Below are 21,038 nucleotides of genomic sequence, written 5' to 3'. Positions count from 1 at the left end.
AGACAGGTGTATTGCATTAAAAAACAAGCAAACAAACAAAACACAAACTTTATAGACGTGGTATTCTATTAAATGTCGTTTGACCACTTGGAGTTCCTCTGGTGTTGCCACAAGAAGGTCCTCCATTGTGCATGTCGCAAGGCTCAGGTTGCATTGCAGTTGGTGGTCAGTGGTTTGCTCTTCTCCACACTCACATGTCGTGGATTCCACTGTAGCCCCATTTCTTAAGGTTGGCTCTGCATCTCGTGGTGCCAGAGCGCAGTCTATTCAGCGTCTTACAAGTCGCCCAGTCTTCTGTGTGCCCAGGGGGGAGTCTCTCATTTGGTATCAGCCATTGATTGAGATTCTGGGTTTGAGCCTGCCACTTTTGGACTCGCTTGCTGAGGTGTTCCAGCGAGTGTCTCTGTAGATCTTAGAAAACTATTTCTTGAATTAAGTTGTTGGCGTGCTGGCTGATACCCAAACGGGGTCGGCCGGAGATGTCACTGCCAGGGCGCAGTCTGTTCAGCACCTTCCAAGTCGCCCAATTTTCTCTGTGCCCAGGAGGGAGTGTCTCATTTGGTATCAGTCATTAATTGAGGTTTTAGGTTTGAGCCTGCCACTTTTGGACTCTCGCTTGCTGAGGTGTCTCTGTAGATCTTAGAAAACCATTTTTTGATTTAATTCGTTGGCGTGCTGGCTGATACCCAATCAGGGGATGAGCTGGAGATGTCTCTGCTTTGGTCCTTTCACTATTGGCTGCTACTCCCTGGCAGATGTCAGGTGGTACAATACCAGCTAAACAGTGTAATTTCTCCAGTGGTGTACGGCACAGACACCCCGTGATAATGCAGCATGTTTCATTAAGAGCCACATCCAGTGTTTTAGCGTGGTGAGATGTGTACCACTCTGGGCATACATACTCAGCAGCAGAGTAGCATAGCGCAAGGACAGTTGTCTGTATCTGGTAGGCTGTTAGGAATTGTGGGAGTTGAAGTCCAAAATACCTGGAGGGCCGAAGTTTGCCCATGCCTGCAATAGAATCTCGATGCAATTCTAGGCTGCCTAAATAGAAGTATGGTCTCAAGATTGTAGTAAAGGTTTCCCCATACATTAACTCTAGTCGTGTCTGACTCTGGGGTGGTGCTCAACTCTATTTCTAAGCCGAAAAGCCGGCGTTGTCTGTAGACGCCTCCAAGGTCATGTGGCCGGCCTGACTCTTCCAGTCAGGCCCTATATCCCAGGATCTGATCCCAGGTTTTCTGCTTTAAACTTGATTGTATGAGTCTGCACTGCCAGATAATCTGGGATAAACAGAAGATCTCTTTGACAGTGGCAGGGGCTCGATGGATATCTGGCAGAGGTGCTTTGATTATATTTTCTTGGACGGCAGAATGGGGTTGGACTGGATGGTCCTTGTGGTCTCTTCCAAATATGATTCTATGAATTGGAAAAGGTCTTTTTTTGGTTTTGACGGGTGGATTCCAGCTATTTGTTTTGATTTCCTTTCTTCTGACTCAGCTGCTATTAGTCATCACTATGACCGGTGTTTTGTTTTGCTTTTTTTTAAAAAAACCCTAAAGTTTCATATTATATACACTATAATACAGTAACTAATCACAATCTAAAATTCTGCATCGATAATGAAATAAATCCTTTAGAAACACTGGCAAACTCTGAAGTCTGAAAACAGTTTTGTACACAGTTAAATGTATTGATCATTGAGACTGCGAGTAAAGAGGTCGGGGACAGTAATTTCAGTGAAAAACTTTTAAAAGTATAGGACAGTGTTTTTTTCTATGAACCTGGTAGACATTTGTGATTTACTGGGGAGGACCTTCTCTCTGTCCCACCATCGGTTCAAGTGGGTTTGGTGGGAATATGGGAGATGACCTTTCTGGTAGCTGCTCCCAAACTGTGGAGCTCCCTCCCAAGAGAGACCAGGATGGCCCCATCCCTGCTGGCCTTCCATAAACAGATGAAGATCTTCCTCTACCAATAGGCATTTAGGGAAGAATAAAGGGCATACTGCTGGGGAAATGTGTGTGGGATTCAGGGGAGGGGGGTGATTGTGAGTTTTAAAGGCTATTATAAGTGTATTTATTTATTTATTTACATTATTTATACCCCGCCCATATCTGCCTGAAGGTGACTCAGGGCGGTCTACATATCGGCGCAATTCGATGCCATCAATACATACATTCAAAAAGCAAAAACAATTAAAGAGCATTTAAACATAAAGACTGCATAATTTATCACATTTTACTCTGTTTTTACCTTAATCCACGCTGTATTATTTAATTGTTTTTTTTAATTGCATTGTCCTTTTTAAACTCTGAGCTAAATGTGGGATTGTTAACCTCCTTGAGAAGGATTGGGTATGGATAAAGTAAGTAAGTAAATAAATAATATTGTGCAGCTTTTGAGCAGGAAGGTGACATTTGTTCTAATTTAAATATTTTCTGACAGGCTTTGTTTCTTTTAATAAGTTGACTTAGGATAGTATTTAAAAAACCCAGTTCTGCTTTAAGCCTATTCTTAGTGGCAAGAATCAGTTTTAAAGTATACCTCAAAGTTATTGAAACTGAAGACACTCTAAACTGTAAGAAGAAAATTGTAGTAGGAATATTGGGATGAAGGAGAAGCAGACTACTCACTGATTTAATTCCATTCTCTGTGATGCATGTTCATTTTCCATTCCACTATCAGTCATATCTGCTGTGATGGCTTAGGTGGATACTTCCCATCATTGCATTACAGAGTTACCGTTAGAATATTGTGTTTCCCCACTTGCTCTCTAATACATCAAAGCACTGACATCAGTGAATAGTGTATTGTGATCACATTGTTTCAACTCAAACTGCTAGAAGTGATTATTAATAAGAGTAGGCACCAGCAGGCTGGTTGTTTTACTGCCAGTTATAGTAAAAAAACAAAAACAAAACAAAACAGATGTCCTTTGTTATATAGAATCATAGAATCATAGAATCAAAGAGTTGGAAGAGACCTCATGGGCCATCCAGTCCAACCCCCTGCCAAGAAGCAGGAATATTGCATTCAAATCACCCCTGACAAATGGCCATCCAGCCTCTGCTTAAAAGCTTCCAAAGAAGGAGCCTCCACCACACTCCGGGGCAGAGAGTTCCACTGCTGAACGGCTCTCACAGTCAGGAAGTTCTTCCTAATGTTCAGATGGAATCTCCTCTCTTGTAGTTTGAAGCCATTGTTCCGCGTCCTAGTCTCCAAGGAAGCAGAAAACAAGCTTGCTCCCTCCTCCCTGTGGCTTCCTCTCACATATTTATACATGGCTATCATATCTCCTCTCAGCCTTCTCTTCTTCAGGCTAAACATGCCCAGTTCCCTAAGCCGCTCCTCATAGGGCTTGTTCTCCAGACCCTTGATCATTTTAGTCGCCCTCCTCTGGACACATTCCAGCTTGTCAATATCTCTCTTGAATTGTGGTGCCCAGAATTGGACACAGTATTCCAGATGTGGTCTAACCAAAGCAGAATAGAGGGGTAGCATTACTTCCTTAGATCTAGACACTATGCTCCTATTGATGCAGGCCAAAATCCCATTGGCTTTTTTTGCTGCCACATCACATTGTTGGCTCATGTTTAACTTGTTGTCCACGAGGACTCCAAGATCTTTTTCACACGTACTGCTCTCGAGCCAGGCGTCCCCCATTCTGTATCTTTGCATTTCATTTTTTCTGCCAAAGTGGAGTATCTTGCATTTGTCACTGTTGAACTTCATTTTGTTAGTTTTGGCCCATCTCTCTAATCTGTCAAGATCGTTTTGAATTCTGCTCCTGTCCTCTGGACTATTGGCTATCCCTCCCAATTTGGTGTCATCTGCAAACTTGATGATCATGCCTTCTAGCCCTTCATCTAAGTCATTAATAAAGATGTTGAACAGGACCGGGCCCAGGATGGAACCCTGCGGCACTCCGCTCGTCACTTCTTTCCAAGATGAAGAGGAAGCATTAGTGAGCACTCTCTGTGTTCGTCCACTTAACCAATTACAGATCCGCCTCACCGTAGTTTTGCCTAGCCCACATTGGACTAGTTTCCTTGCCAGAAGGTCATGGGGGACCTTGTCGAAGGCCTTACTGAAATCCAGGTACGCTACATCCACGGCATTCCCCGCATCTACCCAGCTTGTAGCTCTATCGAAGAAAGAGATCAGATTAGTCTGGCATGACTTGTTTTTGATAAATCCATGTTGACTATTAGCGATGACTGCATTTGTTTCTAAGTGTTTGCAGACCGCTTCCTTAACAATCTTTTCCAGAATCTTGCCCGGTATCGACGTGAGGCTGACCGGATGGTAGTTGTTTGGGTCGTCCTTTTTTCCCTTCTTGAAGATTGGGACCACATTGGCCCTCCTCCAATCTGCTGGAACTTCTCCCGTTCTCCAAGAACTCTCAAAGATGGTTGCCAATGGTTCCGAAATGACTTCCGCTAGTTCCTTCAGTACTCTTGGGTGTAGTTGATCTGGCCCTGGGGACTTGAACTCGTTAAGAGCGGCCAGGTATTCCTGGACGACTTCTTTCCCAATTTGGGGTTGGATGTCCTCCAATCCCTCATCCACTCCATCTTGCTGAGGTTGAAGACTCTCTTTTTGTGAGAAGACCGAGGCAAAGAAGGCATTAAGTAGTTCTGCCTTTTCCCTGTCCCCTGTCAGCATTGCCCCATCTTCTCCTCGAAGAGGTCCTATCGCCTCCTTGTTTTTCCTTTTTCTACTGACATAAGAATAGAAGCCCTTTTTATTGTTTTTAATGTCCCTGGCAAGTCTGAGCTCGTTTTTTGCTTTAGCTTTGCGAACCTTTTCCCTACAGGTGTTGGCTATTTGTTTGAATTCTTCTTTGGTGATTTCTCCCTTTTTCCACTTCTTGTGCATGTCTCTTTTGTGTCTTAGCACAGTTAGAAGTTCTTTGGACATCCATTCTGGCTTCTTTGCACTTGTCCTATTTTTTCTCTTTGTTGGCACGGTTTGCAATTGCGCCTTGAGTATTTCACTCTTGTGAAATTCCCATCCATCCGTAGCTCCCTTGTCTTTTAGTATCTGTGTCCACGGAATGCTGCTCAGCATTTCCTTCATTTTTTGGAAATCAGCTCTCCTAAAGTCCAAAATGCGGGTTTGACTTGTCTTAGTTTCGGCCTTCCTTTGTACCCCAAATTGCAGGAGCACATGGTCACTTGCCCCTAAGGATCCTACCACTTCGACCGCATCGATCAGGTCCTCCGCATTTGTTAGGATGAGATCAAGAGTAGCCAATCCCCTTGTTGCCTCTTCTACCTTCTGGACCATGAAATTGTCTGCAAGGCAAGCGAGGAATTTGTTGGACCTTGTACTCTTGGCCGAGTTTGTTTTCCAGCAAATATCGGGATAGTTGAAATTGCCCATGACTACTACATCTCTTTTCTGTGCTTGTTTGGTCAACTGTTGGCAGAAGACTTCATCAAGATCTTCCTCCTGGCTTGGGGGTCTGTAGTAGACGCCTACAACGACATCTTTTTGAGTCCCAGTTCCCTTGATTCTTATCCAGATGATTTCAAGCTGGTTTCCCAGATTGCTGTCTTGAATTTCTTCTGCAGCATAAGAGTTTTTGACATATAAGGCTACTCCGCCTCCTCTCCCCTTTGTTCGGTTTCTGTGAAAGAGGTTATACCCCTCGATATCTACATTCCAGCGATAGGAGTCATCCCACCAGGTTTCAGTGATGGCTATGATGTCATATTTGTGGTGTAGTGCTAGGAGTTGGAGTTCGTCTTGTTTATTTCCCATGCTCTGTGCATTAGTGTAAAGACATGTGAGCCCCTGGGATCTTCCCTTGAGCTGTTTAATTGGGATTATTGTGCTTTTGGTACTTGGTCCTTGTTGTGTTTGTGCAGCCCTCCGTTTAGCCTTCTGGCAATTCCCAGACATTATGGGTAAAGTAGTGTTCGCAAGGCTGTTGTCCCCCTCCCCCGGTGGACCTAGTTTAAAGTGCGGCAATGCTGAGGCAATGCTGAGTCAACCTACATTTTGGAACCTGCCTTTTTAGCACCCTCATTCTGAGTCCATAATAATTGCTTCATGACTAAGCTGGTTATATATTTGAGAATGTAGTATTTAAATAATGAAGTATGTAGCAGTATGGTACTATCCACAGTGGTGGAAGTGCATGGTACTGTGAGGCAAGAGGCTCAGCTGCTGGTAGGACTGCTGCTAAACCAGACTAAATGTGCAAAATATCTACTGGGCAACAGCAGTGGAGTGGGAGGATCTCTCACGGAGAATGACATTGGCACTTAACACTTGTTAGTACTTCACAGAAGGAGACAAGCTACACCCACTTTCAATGTTTTTTACCTTTATAAGACAGTCCAAAATTATAGAAGATATAGTACTAGAAGAAGAGACTCTCAAGTTGGTTGGCACTCAGTGAGCTACTGGGATAGAGCAGAAAACAATGAGTAGCACTGTGGCAAATGATTCAGTTGGACTCAAGGCAAATAGATATTCAGCTCAGTGGTGAAAAGAAAAGAAGCTGCACAATACATTATAGGAACATATAGGAATGTGAATCATATGCATCTGGGAAAAATAGTAAAATAAAAAAATGAAATGTACAAAGATTATAATACTTAGTGTGAGTGAACTAAAATGGATGGGAACAGGACATTTCAAGAGAGGATTCCACAGTGCCATCAAAAGTGAGAAGTAATGTAGCAAAAGCAGTCAGAGAACATAGTTCAAAACCTGAGCAAATCATATCAATACTTTAGGAAAACCAACCACAATTCAAGTTTATTCTCCAATTACAGAGTCAGTAAAAAAAGAATATGAAAGATTCTATGCTGGAGTGCAGAAGAAATTGATCACACACCAAAACAGAACTTCTTATTAATCACAGGTGATTCAAATGTAAAAGTAAAAAATAAAAACAAAACAACAACAGCAGATCTAAAGATTGTAGGAAAAATTGGCTAATAATCAAGGAATAAAGCAGGAAAGCATCTGATTGAATTGTGCTAGAGACCAACAGTTTGTTCATCCCAAGCACATTCTTCAAGTGACCATTGAGGTGGCAGTATAGACGGACATCATTTGGTAGCAATTAACTACATAATTGGAAGCAAAAGACGGAGAAGCTCAATTCTCTCAGCAAAAACAAGATCAGGAACAATTAATACAAAAAATAGAATAAATCTAAAGAAGAATATCATGACAAAATACAATCTGAAAAACATCCCCGTAGAATCATAGAGTTGGAAGAGACCTCATGGGCCATCCAGTCCAACCCCCTGCCAAGAAGCAGGAATATTGCATTCAAATCACCCCTGACAGATGGCCATCCAGCCTCTGTTTAAAAGCTTCCAAAGAAGGAGCCTCCACCACACATAGAATTGATATATAATATGAAAATTGATTGGCACTTCTAGGCCTATTAGACTAGGGACCAGAAGAACCTTGAGATGAACTCATAAATGTTATTAAGGAGATATAGAAAAACTATCTGCAGCTAGAAAGAAAGAGGACCCTCAAGGCTGCATTACTGAAGGATACACACATTCGGGGTAGTTACAGCCAAGAGTCTACTTAACCTGAACAGGTCTGTTGATGATAGAGTGACATGGAGGTCTCTCATTCATGGGGACATTATAAATTAAAGCAGACATGACAACAGCTAACAATAATAACAGTAAGCATAAAGAAGTGACACTGTTCCTTTATTGACTTATTTGATGACTTCATTCTAGAAAAGATACTTCATGCTTGTTCTGGCCTATGGTCCATTATGCAGGTATACTCTGCTGGAGTATAACTCTGTTTAGGATGGGGAATAGTGGAATTGCTGCCAAGCAAGCTAGGTGGTTGATCAAGCCATAAGAGCATATTATGGCAGTGTTGCTCTTAGTTTGCTTTTAAGCAAAGTAAGGATTTAGTATTTGTCTTTGACCATTAAAATTTTATTTCAGGTCTGTCTATATGAACACGTCCTTAATGATATTTTTTTAATCTGAGGTCTTTTTCTATGTGAGGCTTCCTTCAGAAGTGCGCTTGAGAGCTTCTACCAGGAATAGCTTTTCTGTGGAGGCACCCCAGCTATGGAACATCTGTATTTGCTATTGTTTTTGCTGTTAGTTAGAAATTACAATATAGTTAAGATCCAGTAGATATACTGGTGTAAACTGCCAGTACTGGTTTGTAAGGGGAAATGTGGAGGCTCCCATGCATAGCTGTGTCCACTGCTCTCCTTAGACCACTGATGAGCCTGGAGCCATCTAACTGCCTTCTCACAACCAGAAGGAAGGCAGAGTAGGGGCCATTCCCTGTTCCCCCAATAAAATGGGAAACTGAAGTTTGACAACTCTTAGACACTTGCAGCTGATGGAAGGGGAGAAGAACTGTTGTTCCACAGCCAGGGTAAAGTTAAGTGTGGAGAAGTACAAAATGCAATGGCCTGAAAGTATTTTTCCTAACATTGGTGACTACATTAGTGCAAAGCCCATGTCTGCTATTTTATTGTTTTATTGATTCTCTATGTTTTTGCTTGTATTGTTCTAATTATTTTTTATTTTCATAATGACAATTTGCTCTTTTATATAGATTTTTCCCACCTGTTAACCCAAGGCTTATTTCCCATAACTTTTAATGTTTTCATGTCTAGTTTTATAAGTTTTTTTCTGTTTCATGGGGTTCATCATATAGTAATTGTGAGTCAGAATATATAATAGCTCTCCAAAGAACAAACAAGCAGTGAAACAAAATGATCAGTAGTGACCTGTCACTTTCATTATGTCATGAGGCAGTCATTGCTTGGTGAATGTTTTATATAAATCTTTCATATGTTTTCTGTTTAAACATATCTGTTTCTGTATATTCTAATTGATGCTTTTGAGTTTGATCCAAGTTGCTCTTCTGGAGCAGAGTGGCTTCGCTGTGTCCAAATGCTATGTTAGAGAGGACTGTAGAAATAGAAACATTTTTGCAAGAAATAGGAGCATTTTTAGCACTTCCAGGCTCAAAGTACCTTAAATCGTTTGAGAAATACTGTACACACATGCTTTCAACATACAGTCTGAAGCCTGTTGCTGTCTCAACTACAGTAGAACCAATCAGTCATTGGCAACTTACTTGATAAGACAACTCCCATTAGTTTCAGTAGATCTGCTGTAGTTGGAACTAACACTTGGATTTAATCCCCCATTTTCACAGTAAATCTAGACAGTGTTGCCTTTCTACAGGATTTGTTTTTAAGGTTTTTCAAACATTTGCAATGGTTGATGCAACTTTATTACCATGAATAATTTCCCAGCCTATTTCAAAAGCGATACACAGAATAACATGCAACTAAATAAGCATAAATCCTTTTTATTTGTCATAATGCAGGGCAGTTACAATAGGCATAGCACCATGGTTAATTGCTTGTTTAAATTGTAATGAACATTTTCCACAAGCATTTTGCCTGCTACATTAATCTTTGCTTTAGCCACAGTCAAAATGTAATTGTGGTAACACTTGAATATGTTGTATTAGTTAATTGAGACTCAATTGAAACTGGATGTAGTTTAGCAAAATATATATTTTTGGAGTGACTATGATAATATGAGACACTTGTATACCCACTGTATACTACAGTGGTTCCTGGGCCACGGGACTTAAAATCAGGTTCGCAAGACATGTGGATAATAACACATCCCAACCAAAAATATGTTTTGGTGTCTTTGTTTTTAGGCCTGTTTCTGGGGTTATTTGGGGTGCTGATTTAGAAAATTGCATTGGATAGACTACAACAGCTCTAGATTATTAAATACGGTTTTCTTTGGGCAAGCAGATGGCAATTACCGGATGGCATATGTTCTAGCATTGATGTGGTCTATCCATTGCAGTTTTCTGAATCAGCACCCCAAATAACCAAACCAAATATAAAGTTAACAAAAAATTGATTCGTAACTCTTTTGGAGAATGGTCCTTAGTGAAAGTGGTCCATGGTCAAAAAAAGTTTGAAAAGTACTGGTATACTATATTGAGTTATCTATCTTGTGCAGATTATTGTATGATCAAATTCCTGGATCTTTATTGGAATTGGAAATTGCTGTTCTCTTTTAGATTCATTTTGAGAAGTTCCTTGACTTAACATGTACCACTGAAGGGAGCTTGCTTCATTTTTGGACATTTTAATTATGTAACAGATATGAGGGAAACTGAACAAGTTCTACTTATATTGCTATACAAATTTTGTCTGTTTTGTCTCCTTGATTTAGAGTCTTAATGAGATTCTAGAGTCAGCGGATGCTCCTCTGGAAGTCACCGAGGGATTTATACAGTCAATTTCTCTATCCATTCCCTGGGGCTCTCTACTTCAAGATAATTGTGCACTTGAGGTGAAAGGTTTAGAAATGATCTTCAGACCAAGGCCTCGTCTAGGTAAATCTACTAAATAACAATTGCTTGCTATTGTTATATCCCTTCTATATTATCTAGCTTTATTTTCTTCGTTTTGTCATTGTTGCTGTGCCCATTTAGATAAATTATGAAAATCAATGCCTATTAGAGGTATCCTTGCACACATGAACTTTTGGACTGTATTTACTTGGAGGCTCCCAATATAATTGAAATACACTGTGTCTTCTGCATGTATACCTGTTGAAATGACATGAGGGGGAGACATTTCATTAAGTGACATGCAGATGCTGCAGCTATGTGGTCTGGTCTATCTGTGTTGCACCATTTGAACGGTATGGTTAAATCACACACACTACCCACATATTAAAAATATATTTATACAAATAATCTTCATCGTTGCATTCCACTTCCTAAGTTTTTCTGCTACTGGATTGCTGTAAGTTTTCTGGGCTCTATAGCCATGTTCCAAAAGCATTCTCTCCTGAAGTTTCGCCTGCATCTATGGCAGGCATCTCCAGATATTATGAGGTCTGTTGGAAACTAGGCAAATGGGGTTTATATATCTGTGGAATGTCCAGGGTGAGAGAAAGAACTCATGTATGTTGAGGCAAGCCTTAATGTTGCAATTGATCACCTTGATTAGCATTTAATAGTCTTGCATCTTCAAAGCCTGGCTGCTTCCTGCCTGTGGGAATCCTTTGTTGGGAGGTGTTAGCTGGCCCTGATTGTTTCCTGTCTGGAATTCCATATTTTCTGAGTGTTGTTCTTTATTTATTGTCCTGATTCTAGAGTTTAATACTGGTAGCCAGATTTTGTTCCTTTTCATGGTTTCCTTCTATCTCTTAAAATTGTCCACATGCTTGTAGATTTCAGTGGCTTCTCTGTGTAGTCTGACATGGTGGCTGTTAGAGTGCTCCAGCATTTCTGTGTTCTCAAATAATATGCTGTGTCCAGGTTGGTTCATCAAGTGCCTGCTATAGATGTAGGTGAAATGTCAGGAGAAAATGCTTCTGAAACATGGCCATACAGTGCAGAAAACTCACAGCAAACCAGTGATTCTGGCTATGAAAGTCTTCAACAACACTTTTCTGCTACATTGTTATGTATTGGATCATTTTTCCCCAGAAACCTGTAGGAGAAAGTAATGAAAGAGACTGCAGCATATAATCAACACATGGCAATTTCTGTTTATTTTATGTTTCCTTTTCTCCAGTGAAGACAACTAACAGCATATTTAGAAAATGGGTATATTTAAAAGCAAAATAAGTTACAAAAGCAAAAGATATGTCGTACCAAAACAGCAATTGAATTAAGTAAACATTTAAAAGCACATGAAAAAGAACAAGAGGGAGTAAATCCCCCTCCTTTTAAAAGCTTATTCCTCAGTCAGCCATTTTCCAGAAGCTATCCTGAAAAAAAAGAAAAGATTTTGACAGCTATTGATAGCATAAGAGGAAGGAACTAACATAGTGTCTTTTGAAAGGGAAGTCCCATAACATGAAAATGGCACAAGGATTATTATCTTTCATGTCTTTACCAAGCTGGTGAACCTGAGAGTGTGTTGGGATTAAAAGAAACATCTAAAAGATTGGAAGATTTGGGCAGTTTTGAATAAACTTTTAGATTTTAGATTTCCAAGAACATGAATAGTTGGTGAATTCACCTAAACTTTACTATCCAAGCTCAGGGTTGTCTAGAAGTACCTCCAAGCACTATACCTGAAATTTCAGAGGAAATCTAACTCCATCCAGCACAGGCTGAATCCCTGCTCCCTGATCTTCGTTTTTTGATAACTGGCTTATGTGAGGAATAACTTGGACCCCAGTTATGTTGGACTTTATACAACACAATAAGCATTCTGAATTGTGTTCAGACACAGACTGATAGATGGTGAAAATATTGTAACAAGGAATTTGTGTTCTCCTTCTAAGTAGCCACAGTTATATATAGCTGTATAAAAATACTGCTGCTGAAACATTTCAAATCTAAAGGAGGATAAACGTAGAAAAAAGTGCTTATATCCCCAAATCTCATACACAGACATGGTTCTCATGTTTCTATGCACAGGTTGTACTTTTGGTTCTTCTAAAGGAGATTCCTGTATGGATATACTTTGTTTTTAAAGCCTGTAAATGACAAAACACTTGTGGCTTATTATTATTTTTTTGTAGCTTCTGGTTCAGAGCCCATGTATTGGTCAAGTTTTATGACAAGTAGTATGCAGCTTGCAAAAGAATGTCTTAGCCAAAAACTGACAGATGAACAAGGAGAAGGGTCACAGCCTTTTGAAGGACTTGAGAAGTTTGCTGAAACCATTGAAACAGGTACTATTTATTTTATATACAGCAGAGCAATACAAAGTTAAAGTTTGGATATACATAGTTTGTAAATTGAATGACTATGTGTTATACTTTTCAGTTTGGAAATGCTAATTTCTAATGCTATCAACCTATTTGATAAAACCAACTAATGTTATGCATACAACTTAACCTTAATAGTATATACTAAAAAATAATTCCCTGTTTATAGATGTGAAGTTAGACAATTGAGTCATACTTTAACTCTATGTGAATATCAATAAAGCTCTTCCATACTGCCCTATATCCCAGGATCTGATCCCAGATTATTTGCTTATCCCAGATTATCTGGCAGTGGAGACTCACATAATCAACCTCAAAGCAGATAACCTGAGATCAGGTCCCAGAATATAGGACAGTGTAGAAGAGGCCTGAGTTCCCCACATCTCGGAGTCTCATGCATGGACCATTATAGAGTAACCATTATATAGAAGGAGAAACCAGTATGCTTACTTCATGTCATGATTCTTTTCAAGATATCCCTGCTCTCAGAAAGAAAGGGTAGACTGGGTAGTTAACATGAGCAGCACTTAGCAGCAGCCTCTTCTGGTGGGATGATTTGTGGAGAATTAGGCAGCAAAACAGAAAGAGGATTTTCACTTTAATAGGACAGGTGTATTAGTAGCTCAGTCACTCAATGTAATATGTATAGATTCTTCATTTTTGTGTGTGTGACCTCATCTCCTTTTTTGGGGTTTCTTATAGTTTTAAGAAGAGTCAAAGTCAACTTTCTAGATACTGTTCTGAGAATTGAGCATGTGCCAGATAATTCTAAAAGCGGAACAGCACTTGAAATTCACATTGAGAAGTAAGTAGCATGCCTCTGCCCTCCCTTCCCTTTTTAAGTGAAGAATAATTGGTACTGCATATGAGATCTTACGATACAAGTGCTGCTGAACTCTATGCTAACTGGAATCTGACAGCTTCAAGGGAAGCAGACTGTCTAGAAGTTGTCATCTAAAATCATCAGTTTGTCTTTTCAGGAATATAAATACAGCTAGAGATGCAATGTTAATTTTCAAAAGTGTAGTATTTCCTTCAGTTCTTATTGTATTCCTTTCCCCCCATCTTTGTAGAACAATGTATTGTGATGAAACTGCTGACGAATGCTCTGGAATTAATGTCCATCAGCCCACTGCTTTTGCTCATAAATTGCTGCAGCTCTCAGGTGTTTCTTTCTTCTGGGATGAATTTCCAGCATCAGCAAAATCCTCACCCGTGTGTTCAGCTACACAGTTGGTAATTTTTTTAATCTGTATATTGCATATACACAGTTGATAATTTCTAGATCATGTTAAGCTATTTTCATGTATTCATTCCAGTTGTGACAGAGGTACCTGTATATTTTTATGTTCATTTTTATGTTGAATATTTGAGATTCTAGTTCTGTTAGTGCTAAAATGGGCAAGGTTTTTAACATCAGTCAATTTTTTCATTAATTCCAGTTTCCCAGATACATTTCAATAAGAACACCTGATTTAGTTAATATAATGTGGGTTTGTTTGTGGTAAATTCGTGTTCAGATTGCCATTCTGCCATAGCCAACCAGTGAGCAACAGGGAATCTACTCTAAATCAAAGTGTTGCTGCAAGTTTAACTACTCAGAGCATCTTGGGGGAAAGCAATATATAAATGTAACACAAGATCAATGCAGAAAGTTCAACATGTTACTTTGATGTATAGATATCCAAAGTGATGCTATACTAAAATTGATTATGCTCCTTCAGCTCATAATTTGTATTCTACATGGTTTTCCAGTCTTTTGCTATGAAGGCAAGATCACCCTATACTACTAAAATCTGGATACATCACAGTGTTAAAATCCCCTCTGTCTTTGGGTTACATACTGTGGGCTTATTAGAGTTATGGCTGAATTGTTTATTAACTGCACATATATCCTGATTCTTGTTGTGTGTAGCCAAGATAACGTGCAAACTTTTGTTAATTGCATAACAATTAACCCTTTCCTCCTAATTTATTTTAAAGGTAACTGAACCTAAACTTTCACCAAGCTGGAACCCTAAAATTGTGTATGAGCCACACCCACAGTTAGCAAGAAATGTGCCAGAGGTTTCTCCTTCTGATCCTGTACAGATATGTAGGTTGATTGGAAAGATGGAACTCAGCCTTACATTAAAGCAAAATGAAGTTCTTCCAGGAGCAAAGGTTAGTTGTTGCTTCCTGTGTGTCAAGTAAGGTGACATTTAGATTGTTAGTATTGACATTTGGTTCTAGATACAAATTGTAGGCATTGTGTCTTCTCTTCCCTGTATGTGTTACTCCTTGGTTTAATGTTGATATCTCCTCTTTCCCCCTTTCCTGACTCTAACTATGGTGGACAATACAAAGGAAATTTCTAGTTGCTGCCCACATACTCCAGAACAGTAAAACAGTTCTAAATTATCTCACCCTTCTTTGCTGGATGGTCCCCAGAAAGCCTTTTTTGTTAAATAGTTCTTCCCAAGCCTCCCACTCTCCTAGTAATTCCCAATAGACACAATCAATAACCATTGTTTGGTGCTTTACACTGGGTTTTTTCCCTCCATATTTCCTGAATAAACAGTCAGATAAATGTGGAGATGTCAAATAACTTGCATAGATACCAACATTTAAGGCATTGTGTTAATATCCTATTTAAAAACATTTTATGTGATGAGATGTGATTGGTTTCTGTTTGAATCCTGTATCCCAATAGTATTTACTGAAGATTTCTAATATGAATATGAAATTAAAATCAGGCATGAAATGGTTGATGATGAGGTTTTGATAATGAGATTGTACATTGGTTCTTAACCCTACAATTCCCAGAAATCCCAGCCAGTTTGCCAGCTGTTAGGATTTCTGGGAGTTGAAGGCCAAAACATCTGGAAACCCACAGACTGAGAACCACTGTTTTAAGTGAAAATTTGTACCATTTGTGTGTATCCTTAAAACTTTTAATTTTTCTTCTTAGTTGGATGTAGACGGACAGATAGATTCTATTCACCTGTTCCTGTCACCCAGACAGGTGCATCTTTTGCTGGACATGTTAGCAGCTATTGCTGGGCCAGGCAAGTAGAAACTGCTTTGCACTATTGCTAAGGGTTTAAATAATTCCTAGATCCAGGAAATTCAATGACACAATCAAGTTGAGAACTTAACTGTGAAATTGGTAGTTAAGTGCATGGCTTAAGTTTGTCCCGTTCAAATACAAGGGATTTAGAATGATCTGCCTTTGGTTGGATTGTGTTTCAAAATATGAATGCTTTTATTTGCATTTTAGTATACTCTGAACCAAAACAGTGTTGGAGGCAGGGGGAGAAACTTTACTGTATTGGTTGGTAAGAGGTTTTGGTTTTTTTGGAAAAAAAAAATCTGCTGAATGCAAGCTTAGGATTGCTAAAGAGGATTTTTTATCTTTATTGCTGCAGAATCAGTCACATAATGTCCCAGATAAGAAAATGATAATTCCCTTGTTATGTGTCTTTGTGTTAGTTTACAAACTGATTTCTGTTGGGGGAAGCAACCTTCTCAAACCTCCTCTCTATCATGTTTGTTTGTTTTGTAATGTGTCATTTTATAACCTGAAGTATATGTCCTATTTGATTTGCAGTTTCCTTATCTCTATATACCTAAAGCAGTGGGAGGGGCTGCAAGTCACCTGACTGACTCAGTGGCAGTTTAAAATGTTCAGATTTAAACAGGATGACAGTTAGGAAATGTCAGTTGAGGAATGATTGTTAGAGAAGTGTGTTGGTTTTTGTATGAACTTGAATATAGAAGTCTGTAGGAGTGCAGAAGCTCATGTTCGTAAGTTAGAAATTGTTGAGGTTTGTGTTTTATTTGAAAGTAAACTCTGAGAGCTGTATATAGCAACATAGTTTATAAAGAAAGTGTTAAAGTTTATAAGTTCAAGATACAAACTCTCTTAAATGTTACTGAAGTTTTTAACCCTTGACAAAAAATGTACCTGTATCTTTAAATACCTGAAGTTTTCTGTAAACAAAACTTGTTACCTTTAAAAGAAGTCTGATTGCATTATTGACTGCTGAAAGCATCAAACAGAAACAACGTATTTGCATGCCCAGCAATCATCCATTACTAAGTAAATTAAAGGAACACCTCCATAATTGGTACCCCAATTAGGTTGTGATCCTAACTGTTCATGATCTATACCCCGATGGTTATGATCCATTATCCTCAATAGGTTATGGCATACATCTTCTTTTATTCTGAGAAATAATCATATGACTTCTGGTAAAGTCTAATTTGGAAGGGGGGGGGAAGTAATAAAATAGCTACATTACCTCTAAATAACATTACTACACTTGTCTTTATTTAGTTAAAGTTTTTGTATTCAAATAACAGGATATTAGAAATATGCGTTATGAATTGAAGAAACTAAAGTAGATAAGATAGAGAAGAATTTTTTTTTTTGCTGGAGCGAGGGAATTGAAATAGATATCATGTTTGCATACCCTGTGTTTCACTACAGAGAATCCTAGCAGAATTCAGTTATCTAATAAAGACAGGAAAAATCGACCAATGCAACAGGAAGATGAATATCGGATCCAGATGGAGCTCAACCGCTACTTAAGGAAAGAAATTTCTCCAGTAGGTATACAATGCGATCGAAGCTTTTGTGAGACGGAGACAGCCAGAACTCCTTCAAGTCGTGGTGAGCCCCTACTTCACAATCCTAGGAAATGTACAAGTGGTCGAATATTTAGTAAACCATATGTCAATAATTGTCTGCCCATGATTACACCCTAAACTGAGATGTAAATTCTGATCATGTTTAATCAAAACAAAGAATTTATGAGAGAGTTATGGAGTTAGTCATTTTTTCTTGATTTCATCTGAGATGCAAAAGTGTTAGATAGATTCTCAGAACTGTTTCTTGTATTACCAATATAAACTAGATGGTATTTGAGGGGTTAAAATAACTTGAACTTAACTTTAACTTCTGTATTCCTGTCCTGCTCTATCTCACCTTGAAGGGGACTCAGAGTGGCTTACAGTTTGGTAGTGTTGCTACTCTACCCAATATGGTCGTTCAGTTGTTTTGTGAGATACTTTGTAATGCCTGCCCAGACAAATCTGTGCAAATTTGATGTCCTTTATTTTTTGAAAACATGTATAGTCAAACTGCACATTACCGTAGTCATTTGGCCCATTGACTTCTCATAAAATTTATTTATTTATTTATTTAGAACATTTATACCCTGTCCTTCTCAACCTCCAAAGAGGGACTCAGGACGGCTTCCAACAGGCAACTATTCAATGCCGAAACAAATAACAACATAAAATACAATTAGCATACATTAAAAACAGTTATAAATATACATTAAAACAGTTTGCCGGTTCAAATTGTCATCCAAATCAGTCCATTGCAGTCCACTAAAACCTTATCTTCACCAGTAAATCAGTCTATTCTGCAAATGCTTGATCCTACAACCAGGATTTGAGTTTCTTCTGGAAGATTGGGAGGGATGGGGCAGATCTAATCTCATAAGAGAGGGAGATCCACAGCCAGGGGGCTGCCACTGAGAAGGCCCTGTCTTTCGTTCCTACCAAATGCAACTGCGATGGTGGTGGGACCGAGAGCAGGGCCTCGCCGGATGATCTTAAGGTCCTTGGTGGTTCGTATAGAGAGATGCATTCGGACAGGTAAACTGGGCTGGAACCGTTTAGGGCTTTATAGGTTAAGTCCAGCACTTTGTATTGTGCCTGGAAGCTAATAGGCAGCCAGTGGAGCTGGTGTAACAGGGGAGTTTTACGCTCCCTGTACCCCTCTCCCGTGAGCCTCTTGGCCACCGAGCATTGGACTAGCTGAAGCTTCTGAGCAGTCTTCAGAGGCAACCCCATGTAGACTGCGTTGCAGTAATCTATTCAGGGTGTAACCAGAGCCTGTACCACCATGGTTAATGCGACCTCCCAAGATACAAGCGCAGTTTTACAGCTTGCTTTTGTGTACTTGAGTTAATGGTAACATTTTCATTGAAAACCATTAATACGACCTATATTTTTATTTAATCTTAGAAGAAGAAGTTTTCTTTTCAATGGCTGACATGGAGATGTCTCATAGTCTTTCCTCTTTGCCACCTCTTGGAGACCCACCAACTATGGATTTAGAACTTTCTGTAAATAGTACATATGCCGCAACTCCATCAGAATCTCCACTTGGTACTACAGTGGTAAGTTCATTTTATTGCTGCTTTATTTATTATTTATACAAATAATCCTCAAGCAGGGCTTTTAAATGCTAAAACAGAATCATCATCATCATCACCAACTTATTTATACTCCTCCCCATCTCCCTGAAAGGACTTGGGGCAGCTTACAACATAAACACATACAATGAATAATATATACAAAGTAAAAATAAAACAGATAATAGCATGGCAAATCAATGGATAAAAATGAGTATAGATACACAGTTAAATAGCAGAGCAACACAAACTTTGAGTGAATTTCAGTAGGTCTTCAGTCCATAACAAAAGGTTGATATAAAGAAGTTATAAGACTCAGTTCTATAAACGTACTGGTATTGAGGAGATTTTATCGTCAGTATGCCTGCATGAAGACTCTGGGAATTTGAATTCCTTCAAGTTCTACTTCTTAATATACTAGCAGGTGAAATGCTCCAGTTATTAAGCCATATAGAGCTCTGCATGACTATGTAACCACTTTGAATGTGGTTTGGTAATATATCAGCAATCAGTAGAATGCTTTCAAAATTTATGTAATATGTTTCTGGCAGGAAACTGAAGGCATAGGTAAACAGAAAAACAATATCCAATTAATTGTATGTACTGATGGAATAGCAGGGCATGGGAATAAGGGAGTTAGACCAAAGCCTTCACGTAAGTCATTTTACAGCTATAGAGAAGAAGTGGTCAGTTGCTACTATAAGACAGTGGTAACCTTCTGAAGTCTTTGAAGGGGGAATTACCCCTCAAGAATCCCATAATACCAACTGGAGCAGTGGTAGCTTTATAAACATTCTCTATAAACATTCTCAAATCCACAATTACTGACTAGTAATAGAAAGTGAAAATAGACTTCCAGTCACAATACAGATTGGTATTTGTGAGTGGATTTTAGCAAAATAGAATATGGAGATAGTACTGTAAAACATTAAACGTTAGATGCAATGCAATATAACAGTAATATGGCAAAGTGTAACTGTTAGAATGTATAACAAAGACATTTTAAGCCAGTTTTAAGCTAGTTGACAAATGTTGGCTAAATATAATCATGGCTGTATTGTTATTTTAGCAGCAACCAGTGTGGGGGGGATTTCTTGAACAACACAAGGAGGAGCCACCACAACTAAGAAATTCACCATTTAACCCCAGTGTTATCCACCCAACCCCTCTACGAAGGACTTGTAAGTGTTTAAAAGGAGTAGTTCCGCATGTATGTTTCACAGAGTAGAATTTTGTGATACTCAACAGATACATTAACCTCACACAGTATGTTTGGTCTTACTTTTCACATTGTGGTTAGCACAACATATGATGTGGTGTATGAGGAACTTCAGTGGCTCTGGTTTAAAAACACAATGATTTCGTGAGCAAAAGACAATTTAAATGGCAAATCAGTATTAATCTAGCTCATTCCCTTTTCTACTCTTGTTATTTCAAATAGTCTTATGGTCTTAAAACCTGACCTATGGGTGTGACTGTTGGCAGTTATCAAAAGCCTCTGGCACTTATTTGGACCAGGAAGAGACATTGGCTTGTTAAGTGCCAACAAGCCAAATTAGACTTATAGCAATCTTATGAACAAGAGACCTCAAACGCATCCCATTATTAACAGTTCTGCTCACATCTTGCTCATTCAGGGCTGTAACATTCTTGATTGAGTCTTCCATCTGTAATATGATCTTCCCTTTTTACTTCAACCTTATTAAATATTATTGTCTAGTCCTTCCTTCTCAGGATATGCCCAAAATACAGCAGTCTCAACTGTCATGCTGGCTTCTAGGGAGAATTCAGGCTTGGTTCCCCCCCCCCCCCCAAGATGCATTCAGTAGCCTTTTGGCAGCCCACAGTATCCACAAAACCCTTCTAACAGCACCACATTTCAGATGAGTTTTTTCCTTCCCATCAGTGTTCTTCACTGTCCAGTGTTCCTATCTATACATAAAAATGGTGGATACGATGGTATGGGCAATTCTAATTCTAGTATTCAATATATTTTACACTTTGGGATCGTGTTTAATTCTTTCATATCTGCCCTTTCAAGTCTAGTCTTCTAGAAAGTTAAAAGATCTTAATGTATGGGGGGGGGGTCTTTTCATCTCTCCTCCCCATTATA

The 21,038-nt window shown here is 39.1% G+C and overlaps 1 protein-coding gene across 2 annotated transcripts in view; it reads left to right on the top strand.

Annotated features, from left to right (window-relative positions):
- ATG2B (autophagy related 2B) overlaps positions 1-21,038 on the top strand; it is a 63,622-nt gene that overhangs the window by 834 nt on the left and 41,750 nt on the right. For both annotated transcript variants that reach the window (XM_060755952.2, XM_060755944.2), the window contains exons 2-10: positions 10,236-10,398; positions 12,549-12,701; positions 13,440-13,542; positions 13,811-13,973; positions 14,721-14,900; positions 15,688-15,784; positions 17,209-17,391; positions 18,756-18,910; positions 19,995-20,106. In XM_060755952.2, the coding sequence (XP_060611935.2) occupies positions 10,236-10,398; positions 12,549-12,701; positions 13,440-13,542; positions 13,811-13,973; positions 14,721-14,900; positions 15,688-15,784; positions 17,209-17,391; positions 18,756-18,910; positions 19,995-20,106 (1,309 nt within the window). The remainder of the gene's footprint in view (positions 1-10,235; positions 10,399-12,548; positions 12,702-13,439; positions 13,543-13,810; positions 13,974-14,720; positions 14,901-15,687; positions 15,785-17,208; positions 17,392-18,755; positions 18,911-19,994; positions 20,107-21,038) is intronic.

This window comes from Anolis sagrei, chromosome 1, assembly GCF_037176765.1.
Source record: "Anolis sagrei isolate rAnoSag1 chromosome 1, rAnoSag1.mat, whole genome shotgun sequence".
NCBI lineage: Eukaryota > Metazoa > Chordata > Lepidosauria > Squamata > Dactyloidae > Anolis > Anolis sagrei.
The sequence above is the reverse complement of the archived record's forward strand: the minus strand, read 5'-3'. Positions and strand labels throughout refer to the sequence as shown.